The sequence below is a fragment of the Pygoscelis adeliae genome, unplaced genomic scaffold (assembly GCF_000699105.1).
Source record: "Pygoscelis adeliae isolate BGI_AS28 unplaced genomic scaffold, ASM69910v1 Scaffold407, whole genome shotgun sequence".
NCBI lineage: Eukaryota > Metazoa > Chordata > Aves > Sphenisciformes > Spheniscidae > Pygoscelis > Pygoscelis adeliae.
In genome coordinates, this window is record NW_008825251.1 from 633979 (window position 1) to 644824 (window position 10846).

Genomic DNA, 10846 nt, shown 5'->3' on the forward strand with positions numbered 1-10846 from the left:
AGCAGCTCTCAAAGATGGAGGTGGAGGACCTGCTGCGGAAGGGTGCCTACGGCGCTCTCATGGATGAGGAGGACGAAGGATCAAAGTTCTGCGAGGAAGACATTGATCAGATCCTTCAGCGCAGGACACAGACCATCACGATCCAGTCTGAGGGGAAGGGCTCCACCTTTGCCAAGGTGTGCTGTGCTCCATCAGGAGGGAAGGGGGACTCCCCCCGGGGTGGTAGGGGACATGCTGGGAGCGCGCAGGGCAGTAGTGGTGGGCTTACTTCTTAACTGTGTGTTGAGACATGTCCACATGGATGCCAAGCTCTCCTGCCTGTCCTGCTGCACCCAGGAGTGAGACGTTGCTGGGGCATGGCAGCAGCTTGGTCTCCTGTCTCACTGGTGGTCAACAGAGCACTGAGGAGGGGTCCACCAGTCTGGGTGGGTGATGTGAGGCTGCCCGGGAGGGTTCAGCTTGCCAGCTTCCACTTTTCCTTTGAAGCTGGCTTAGGCTGGTGAGAAGGCAGTGCCAGGGTGTGCCCTGTCACTAGGCCAGCAGTGTGGACGGATGCAGAGCTGCTCTTGTGTCCCAGTTGGGGCACTGCAGGGTGGAGGGTTTGCTCTTCTGATGGGCTGAGGACTCCTTGCCGTGGCAGCAGGCCATGCCCAGAGCTAGATCCTCTGCCCAGGGCTGGTGTGGGCAGGGTCAGGCCTCTCCTTGGGGAGGATGGATGAGTTCAAAGCCCGGGTGAGATCCAGTTCTGAGCTGGGCTGATCTTCTACTCCTGGGCTGAGCTTATTTGATCCAGTCTGTCACCTCCCCTGCCCTTCTGGACACTGGTGCTGCCTCGGTGTGGTGCTTCGCCAAGCAGAAATGCAGATGGAAACCTGGGCTGCCGGTGGTGTGGGAAGGAGTTGTGTTACCTTCAGCACAGCCTTCCCGCAGCGCAGCCCATCTCTGTCTCCAGCCTCACTCTTCTGCTGCCGTGGGTCCTGGCTCTGCAGGGAGACCACCAAGGAGGTGGTGGGAACCAGCTGCTGGCCTGCACAATGCCCGAAGCTGGGTGCTGCTGTACCATGGGAAGCTGTGCACCATGGGCACTCACATCCCCACAGGAGAGAGCCCGAGGAGCCAGCTCTGTGCCATGCTTGTGGCTGGTTGTCCGCTGGGGGCACCAAGGGCCATCTGTCCCTCCTCCTCTTGCGGGTGGCACAGCCCAGGCTCCGTTTCCAGCAGGTCAGGGAGGACAGCAGAAGAGAGGGGTTCAGCTCCCTTAAGCAAACAGAGCCCTCTGGCATGTGTCAACATGGGGTGTAACACCCCATGGCAGCGAGACTGTGCGCTGCAGACAGATCTGTTGGGGATCTCTATATGGGGGAAGGCACATCTGGATGGTGGGTTGCAGCCTGTTCACTCCTCTTCTTTCACTCCCAGGCCAGCTTTGTAGCATCAGGAAACAGAACTGACATTTCCTTAGATGACCCCAACTTCTGGCAAAAGTGGGCCAAGATAGCAGAGCTCGATACAGACGCCAAGAATGAAAAGGTAGGATCCAGCTCGTGGCTCGTGTGCCCCACAACTGATCTGACGCCGCGCGGCATGGTCTCCAGGCAGGAGCTGTGTGCTTCCGCTGGGCTCGTGAAGGGACGTGTGTTAGGCATCGGGAATTACTACAAGAGAAGACTGACCCATGCCCCGATTACTTTAGCCACATGTTGGGCTGTGTCTACCTGGTATTTCAGGGTGCTCAGTCTGTGCTCCCAGCTACTCCCAAGCCTCGTTAAGAGGCGACAGTTGGGGCTGGCAGCATGTGAGGGGAAGAGAGGATGAAACAGCCAGCACAATGGCATGCCTGTGAACCCAGCAGACTGGTGTGACTGCCTGTGCGTGAGCTGGAGCTGTGCCAGAGTTTCCCCACAGCACAGGCAGGCATGAGTGCCTACCGCTGCCAGCCAGGTTGGGTGCTGGCAGCCTGGGCAGCTGGGGCTGGGGCTCTGGTGTGGAGCAGTGCCAGGATGGTCCCATGCTGCCCTCCAGGTGCCAGCTCTGATCTCCCAGCTCCCTGGCTGTCTCACCAAGCCTAGAGACCTTTGTTAGCTCAAGGCACGCCAGGGCCAAGCTCCTCTGTGCTCTGGCAGGGCACAAAGGGGCCCAAGTGCCAGCTCTTGCTGTGGCTGGGGATTGGTGGGGTAAGCAAGGTTCTTAACCTGCATAACCATTCCCCAGCCCAAACCCAAGTCCACGTGAGCCCTGGCACCCTGGGCAGAGGGGAGCATTTGGCCTGGCAGCTCTGGAAGAAGCCTGGCGAGCTGACTTGAGTTTGTATACTCCAGCCCTTTGAGTCCTGGAGCTCACAGTGCCAGGCACATTCGTTTCACCACAGCCTCCCAGCTCCCACCACCCTGGTTCTTGATGGCTAAGGAGGTGGTGTTTGTTATGGTGAAGCTCGGCAGGGTGCCCCAGCTCTCCCAGCAGCAGGCAGAGAGGAAGCTGTGCTGCGTGCAACTGCACCCACTGGCCCGGGCTCCCTCTCCTCTCCCCGGGTAGTCCTCCAGACCCTTTGCAGGGCTGCAGCACCCATGGGCCTGTTCAGGGAGCCTTCAACCCAGCAGCAAGTCCAGCCATTTAGTGACCTAGAAGCAAAGTGGACTTGCAATTAGGTGAGGCTGCTGGAGAGCAGGTAATGATGAGCAAGCAGGTCGCTGGAATCAGTCATGCATCACGTGGTCCTGTTTAATGCCAAGGTAATAACCATAACAACTGTGCTTCTCTGTTGTGATTTATTCATAACGTTTAATGTATGGGTTCCAGCAGCAGCCTGGGAAGATTTTGAGGAGCTGCAGTGGCATGACGGTGCTGAGAACACTGCTGGTCAAGAGGCTTGTGTCAGGCACACTGGCACCCTCAGGTCCCAGCCTCTCACCAGCTTCGTGGATATGAGGGCACCCCAGAACTGGGGGCCCTCACTGAGCAAGCACTGGGCTGTGGTGCTGTAGTGGGAGTAGTGTACTGGCTGGGCTGGAGCAGGCGGTGGGTGCTGGCTGGAACGCAGTACCTCTTTGCAGAAGAAATGTCTCTTTCTAGTGAACACGCCAATACTGTGAAGGCTGTGAGGTGCCCTGCTGCTTCCCTGCCTTGTTTGCGCTCACAGACGAAGGCAGGTTGCAGGGAGGTTGAATATCATGGCTGTGGCACTGGGTTTGTCAGAGCATTGTTGTGTGTGGATGCTTTGTCTGGTTTGGGTCTCAGAGCTCTGTCCTAGGTTAGAGCAGGCTGGGGAAGGGGCTGCCAGGGGCTCAATGCTTCAGGGGATGGACACAGCCCTGCATGGTGTCTGCAAATGCTCCCTCTTGCTCAGCTTCTCATCTTCTTTGAGCAGGAGGGTGCAAGCGAGGTCATCCAGGCCAGCTGGGTTTGGCCCTGACAGTGTAAGGGGTGTTGCGAGAGGAGCTCCGGCTTGGGCAACTCCTCCAGTACTTCCCCCTGCTCTTACAGTGTCGAATGCTCCCTCGTGCTGCCTGTTGGATATTTTCCATATCCAACGGAATACTAGCCGCATTCACCCAAGTCTGGGGCGTTGTTTGAAGACCATGTGGGTCAGGCTCAATATCCAGGCATTGTTTTAGAAACAAATCTCTCTAAAAGCTGAATGTGAATAGGGATGAAGGGAGCTGCCCAGAGCTTCTCCTGGCCTGATGGAGCAAGAAGGGTCAGGTTTGGATTGTGCCGCTCCTTCCTCCGTCAGCATTTGCAGCCCTGCTCTCCTGCCTTCAGGGATGGGAACAAGGAGTAAAGCCAAGTGGATCTGGCAGGCCCGTCACCATGTCTGGGTGAGGGAGTTGCGGACTGTAAATGGATGCTCCCAGAGTCTCGCCTCTTGCCCTCACTGGCAAATTGGTTCCTTCCCAGCAGCGGCCATGGGCAAATGCAGCAGCTGGAGCTCCAGCGAGCTGGTACTCGGCTTCTCCTGGCCTGGTGTCAGAGCTGCCAGACGTTCCCCACGCGGCTCTGGGGAGCATCTCCTGGGGGCAGCATCCTTGTTCTCTGTCCCTCCCTGCTCTGCCCACGAAAGGAGCTCTCTAGCTGAGCACTGAGATGGAGCTGGGAGGGTTGATGACTCTGCCTGTTGGGAGGCAGGAGGGGACAGATGGGGTCCCATCTCTCTGCTGGCCCTGCTGAGCTCATGGGCTTGACTGCAACCCGGGCCTCTGCTCCCAGCTCCTCCATCAAGCGCAGGGCACTGCAGCCGGCTTCAGTGCGGCCCCAGGGCCTGCCAAAATTCCAGCTAAGGCAGCAACGCTGTAGAGATGGTGTTAGACAACAGCAAGAGGGAGGCGCCCCACAGCTCTGCAGAGCTCACTGCTCTATCAGGGAGAATGGGAGAGGGGGCGTGTGTGTGTGTCCCACATGCTTGAAATCCAGGCAGATTTAGATGACATGGATTCATTTGACAGGGTGGGGGGAAGGAGAGGAGGCAGGTACATGCTATTTAATTTCATATTGCTCCTTCCTGCACCTTCTTGGAAGCTGCCTTTCCTCTTCCGGCACACCCATCCCCTCCCAGTACAGAAATTACACTGCCTCCAGCACAGCGCTCAGCGCAGGCGGTGCTGGGAGGGCCAGGAGTATGATTCAGAGCTGAATCAGCTTCTGGTTGTCAGCAGTTTGAACCCAGAGGGCCTGATTTTCAGCCTGCCATCGTTCAGGCTGAATTTTGTGCTGGCCGGGAATTGTCTCGTGTGTGCGGGCAGAGCCGCACGCAGGTAATTTGGAGCAGGTATCCCAGTGGGAAGGTGATGGCTAGCTATGGGGCTGGCAGGTTGGGAACCAGAGGCATGAGCAGAGCAGGGTGGCAGTGTGGAGAAGAGGACATACTGTGCCCTGATGGAAGGCAGGTATTTCTGCCCATACCTGAGCACGTTCTCCTCTCTGCCCCTCATAGGAGAGCCTGGTCATCGACAGGCCCCGGGTGCGGAAGCAAACCAAACACTACAACTCCTTCGAAGAGGACGAGCTGATGGAGTTCTCTGAGCTGGACAGTGACTCGGATGAGCGACCCACGCGCTCACGGCGCTTCAACGAGAAGACACGGCGGTACCTGCGGGCTGAGTGCTTCCGTGTGGAGAAGAACCTGCTCATATTCGGGTGAGTCTCGCCCACTCCCGGAGAGCACAGCCACAGCCTCCAGCTGCCCTAGCACGCACAGGGGCCACTGGCTGCCCCAGCCACCTTCTGTCCATCCTGCTTGCAGTGTCCCCTCCTTCCAGCAGTGACCTCCCTGGTGGGACCTGGGCTCTAAGCGAACATTTGGGACGGAAGGAGAGTTAGGGTGGGCAAATCATGAGCTGGCAGTCGATACTTCCAGAGTCTGCTCCTGCCTCTGCCCTGTTCAGTCCTGGGCAAACCTCTCCCCCTCTCTGCTCCCGTAATGTGGGGGCAGAACACCCCTATCCAGGGGAGCTGGCAGGGCCGTTCCCCTGAGCGAGCTCCTGGAGAGAGGTGCCGGCGAGGTCTCTAGTTGCACAGGAGTGTTTACTCTGTCTATGTTCCTGCTGTTCCAGCTGGGGACGCTGGAAAGATATCCTGACCCACGGGCGGTTCAAGTGGCACCTGAATGAGAAGGACATGGAGATGATTTGTCGGGCCTTGCTGGTCTATTGCGTCAAACACTACAAGGGGGATGAGAAGATTAAGAGTTTTATCTGGGATCTCATCACACCGACGAAGGATGGCCAGAACCAGGCTCTGCAGAATCACTCAGGTATTGCGTGTTCTCTCTGCCATTGCACCTGTACCCGTCGCCACTGTGCCAGCCTACGGGACCGAGGCTGCAGAAGTCAAAGCAGAGCTGATTGAAACAGCCAGCAAGCAGTTGTGCTTGAGCACCGTGACTCTCTCTGCACAGAGAAAGTGGCTGCCATGGGACTGACCTCCACACTGACGCTCAGAGCCAGCAGCAGGGGCTGGCTGGCTGGGGGGGGGAGGCTGTTTCCTGGCTTCCAGTGCCATGACTGGTGCAGAGAGCGCCTTGTGGTGGGAGCAGAGATGCCATCCTACTCTCAAATGGGCGCTGCTAAGTTTTCTCTGGCCTGTGAATACTGTCAGGGTTCCCCCGTGCCGGGGGACACCGGGCAGTGAGCTCGTGGGACGCTGGTGACCGTATGAACACATTGGGTGTGATAGGTGTGAGGGTGCATATTCTATGAGTGTAGCATGCCTGGCTGCTCCTCAGGGCATCACAGGACACGGCGTGGATCGTTGTGCAGGGACCCTACCTGTGCCTGTTGGCAGCCCCAGTGCTAACGCCAACAGCTGAGACTGCCAGGCATGGCACTCGTGGCTGCGCCGGGGAAGCTGGTGGTGCAGTCTGTGCAGCCATCTCACCCCAGGTCACCAGCTTCTGTCTCCTCTCATCATGGTTCTTGTCCCAGACATACTGGTCTGCAGTGCCTGCCCTGATGGGTGGAGGTGCAGCGTTGGTTTGTCCTGAGACCTCTGCAATGCAGAATCCTACCCAGGTGATGCTGCCTTCTCTCACTCCATCTAGCAGGACCCTTTATCTCAGGTTTGGCTGTGCCCTCCCTGTTCAGAGCACTCGTACGCTTATTTTCCAGTGTGTGTGAGGTCCACATATCACACCACATGTCCAATTTGTAATTGCACCTGCATTCTGTTGGGTGGAGGTTTCCAGTGTACCCTCAGCTTCAGACAGGGGCCGCCCAGAGCGTTCCCCAGCCCTGCTCTCCCACTGTCGCTGACTCTGCCTGGGCGGTGGGGCACTGCAGATTCACCCCCCTGCCTGCAGTGCAGCATCTGCTCTCTGTAGGCATCCCTTGGGGCTGGAGCAGCACAGCAAATAGAGCCCACCATGCAAACAGCATTGTGCAGCCGCTGTGGCTTTTGTCTTTAATGATATGAAGACAGAGCCGGTGCTGGCTCCTTGGATCAGCTGGAAGGTTGTGGCCTGGGACACTTGGTCATTCTGTGTCAGAGGACTCTGCGCTGACCTAGCAGCACAGCGCCTGCGGCCTGCGGCTTTCAGGACAGGTGAGTTGGGCTGGGAGGGCCAGCTGGGGGAGGCCATGGCGCTCCCTCGGGGTGGTCAGGGCCCCACGGCTGTGTGCTGCTTGTTGTGCACTTGTGATCTGTGGCGCAAGGTGAGTACCGAGGAGGCTGGGAGTCTCCAGCCTGCTTTTGGCATCAGGGAGCCAGGCTGAAACCTGGGGCTCCTGTTTCGAGGCGGTAGAGCACAAGGAAGGCTATTCTGGAGTGGTGCTGTCGCTGAGCCCCGAGAGCATGCTGCGTGTTACTTGGTGCTTAAAACCCGACATCACCATTTCCTTCTGTCTGGAAATGTCCAACTGGCTTTACAGTGTGAGGTCCGAGCACGTGGCCTTCAGTGGCTTCCTTAAGTTACTCCAATCACCTCCTACAATGTGAGCCAGTCTCGCAGTGCTGCCTGCTGCCCTTGCCACACAGCCGTGCCCAGAGCGGTGCTGGGACTGGACTCGAGAGCCCTGTGGGGAGCAGAGCAAGAGTAAGAAACAAACTGGTCGATATGAATGGGCTTGATTTAGATATGCCAAGTAACGAACAAGCTGCGGTTTCAGTGGAGGGTGAGGAATGCTTTAGTGCAAGAGCAGCACTAAAAATTGGATATTTAGCAGAGGGAAGCAACCAGGAGCTTCTCCATCAGTTCTTCAGAATGGCTTTTCCTACCTGTGAAACCTCCATGTGGTCTTGGCCAGAGGAACAACAAAACCATCTAGCCTAACCTCAGGAGCAGCCACACGGCAGGTGCTGCTGTGGCTTGCCAAGGAGCCTGAGGTACCACTCATATTTGCAGAGAGCTGACCAGGCAAGACATGCTCTGGGCCTCCTTGATGTGCAGAAAAACAACAGCAACCTCCAGCCCTTTCTAGTGCATCCTGGGGCTATTCCTTCTCAATCCCATATCTGCGGGACTACAAGGGGCGAGCATAGCACGCAGGCAGCCCAGCTCAGACCTCTGCTCTGATCCAGCCCCGTCCTGCCTTCCGTCCTGGAAGAGGCCAAGGTGCTGAGGAAGCAGCGTTTGCCCAGAGTTCGTCAGGCCAATTCGGTGCTGGGGACAGGAGCCCTGGTGCCCACTGCAGGCCTCCAGCAGCCACCTGGGCTGGAGCCCTTGTCCTGTCGTGGAGCTGCAGACTTTATGCAGGGGTTGAGGACACGGTGACACTCTCTCTTCTTCCCTGGTGTCACAAGACCAGACGGATGGGACGGGACTGCTGAGACACTTCTTTCCCTTTCACACACACAGGCAGGAGAGGACATCTGCAGGACCCTGCCTTAGAAGCGGCTGCCCAGGGAGGCAGCTCATCCCTCTCAGAAGGCTCCAAACAATAGTGACCCCACCAGGAGTTGTTCCCATGTTCTGCTGTGAACTCACATCTTATTTCAAGGTTGAAAATGTATTTAATTTTCAGCTCCAGCCACTGGATCTCAATTTATCTTTGTCAGCCAGATGACACTGGGTTCCTTTTCACTTCGTTATCTTTGCCAAGTTAAATGCCCCCTGCAGTGATCTGGTTGCCACGCAGCCCTCCTCCTGATGCATGGAACAGGAAACAACCCTTACAGATCAGATCATCAGTATTGTCTTCTGGTCTTTGATCATTTGGGAGCCTCTTGTTTGAACTCTTGTCCCAAATCACTGTGTTTACCCCATAGGGTGAAATTCAGAGCTGGCTGTAGTGTCCAAGTAAGGCTCTAAGAGCCGTGCACAGGACCAAGGTCCCTTCCATGCTTCTCTGTGATATTTTTGTACATCAAGGGGCCACGTTATCCTTTGGGCTCAGCATTGCACTGAGAACTCACAGCACTTCAGTTTCTGTGGCGACCCCCAGGTTTTTCTTGGAGACGGAGCCTCCCATGCTCTGTGTTTACCCTGTGAACTTCCCCCACCCTGGCTTGCCGACCTGCAGCCAGGAGCTTTGCACGGCCTCCTCCAGCTCCCTGGCTCTGCTGCCCTGCCTGCGCACCGCAGGGCCAGAGATGCCTCGAGGCGGTGCCTGGTCTGGCCCACAGTGCCCACGGTGCTCACTGGCTGCCACTTGCTGTTACAGGCTTTTTAGCACCGGTGCCCAGAGGCAGGAAGGGGAAGAAGACGAAGAACCAGATGCTGCTTCCCGAGATAAAGAACGCGGACTGGCTCGCCACCTGCAACCCCGAGGTCGTCCTGCATGACGACAGCTACAAGAAGCACCTCAAACAGCACTGCAACAAGTGAGTGCAGGAGCCCATGTCAGCTCATGTAGACCATAGACTGAGGGCCTTTAGCATGGGGAGGGTGGGAGGGAGCTGCAAAAGGCTCACAGCCCATGCAGGATCACCATGCTCCAGCTGCTGGACCGCTCTCGGATGCTCCTCCAGCTAACGGGAGCCGTGCCCTGAGCAGCAAACCTCCGGCTGCAGGGTCCCAGCAGATCGCAGGGCTGGGCACTGTGGCAGGACACCGCATGGCCGGTGCGTGTCCTGCTTTGAGGAGGTGGGTCCTCCCACATGGGGAAACACGGTGTCGAGCAGGTTTCTCTGGCCTTGCTGACCCTCAGAGCGTCCCCCTGCAAATGCTCTGGCAAGGGCCATTGGGCCAGGCCCTAGGCTGGCATCTGAGCACCTGCGTGCTAGCGTGTGTTCCTCTCTGCTGCCCCGGGACAGGGTTCTGCTGCGGGTGCGAATGCTCTACTACCTGAAGGCTGAAGTGCTGGGGGAGGCCGCAGACAAAGCCTTCGAGGGGACCCCTGCCAGGTAGGGACCTTATGGTGAACCCCTGCGATGCTTCTCGGGGAGGTGGTGGCAGCGCTCGAGCACTGCCACAGCCATCCAGCCCAGCAACGACTGGGCTCACTGCGGCTCTGGGTGAGTCAGACCCTGTGGTCAAATCCCTAGGTCTTGCTCAGGCAAAACTTCATCCTTAGATGGCAGCTCTGCCTGAGCAGGGACCATGGCCATGGCAGCCCTGTTGAGGCAGCTCTGAGGCTGCAGCACCAGCCTGGGGGGGTGGTGAGGACACTCAGGGACACCCTGCAGCCTGCAGGAAAATGTCTCCACATGCTGCCTGACAAATTGGCCTTTAATCCAAAGTGGGATTGGAGAGAGACTGTGCCTGGTTCCCAGGGCCAGGCCTCAGAGCAGAGCATGCCCCATCGCTGTGGCCTGCAGTCCCTTCCCAGCACTGAGGACAAGGGGGCTGACAGGCTCTGTTAATGCCACTGAGCCTGCAGCCTGCCAGCTCCTGATCTTCCTGCAAAGACTCAGCTCTCAGTGCTTCAGAGAGAAGTGTGATATGCTGAGCTTAATTTCCTAGAGCAGAGGCTGCTGCCTTCCCCAGCACAGCTCCATCAGCATGAGTCTGTGTGGAGGGGATGTTGCAGCCCACCCCACCAGATGTTCTATTCTTTTGGGGCTGGTAGGTTTGAAGTGGTTTCCTCCAAGAGATGCTGTTCAGATCAGTTAGGATCTCCAGTCCTCTGGTGTTGCTTGGGTGGGAGGGGAGAGGGGCTGTGCAGCCTCCCCATCTCTAGAGAAAGACGATGTGGAAAGCAGTGAGTTGCGGTGCAGCCAAGGCTCCAGCTCTCTGACCCCAGGGAGACGTGCACACCAGGCCATGGCAAGGCCCCAGGCCAGCCTTGTATTCATTAGCTGTCCCCAAGCCAGTGGGTGATGCCTCCTGTCTCCCCCTGCCCCTGCCCAGCAGTACCCAGTGCGCTCCAGTGTCTGGTGAGGCTGGGAGAGGGGCGTTCATACCTTGTTCTGCCACAGGGAGCTGGACGTGCTGCTGCCAGACATTGACTATGTGGAGATCCCAGTGGACTGGTGGAAT

General features: G+C 57.7%; 1 protein-coding gene across 1 annotated transcript in view; it reads left to right on the plus strand.

The window, feature by feature from the left end:
• The window catches only part of CHD6 (chromodomain helicase DNA binding protein 6), a 49788-nt gene that overhangs the window by 19306 nt on the left and 19636 nt on the right, over window positions 1–10846 (plus strand). The window contains 7 exon segments of the mRNA XM_009329355.1: window positions 6–176; window positions 1420–1530; window positions 4928–5130; window positions 5547–5755; window positions 9099–9249; window positions 9682–9771; window positions 10786–10846. Coding sequence (XP_009327630.1) covers window positions 6–176; window positions 1420–1530; window positions 4928–5130; window positions 5547–5755; window positions 9099–9249; window positions 9682–9771; window positions 10786–10846 — 996 coding nt within the window.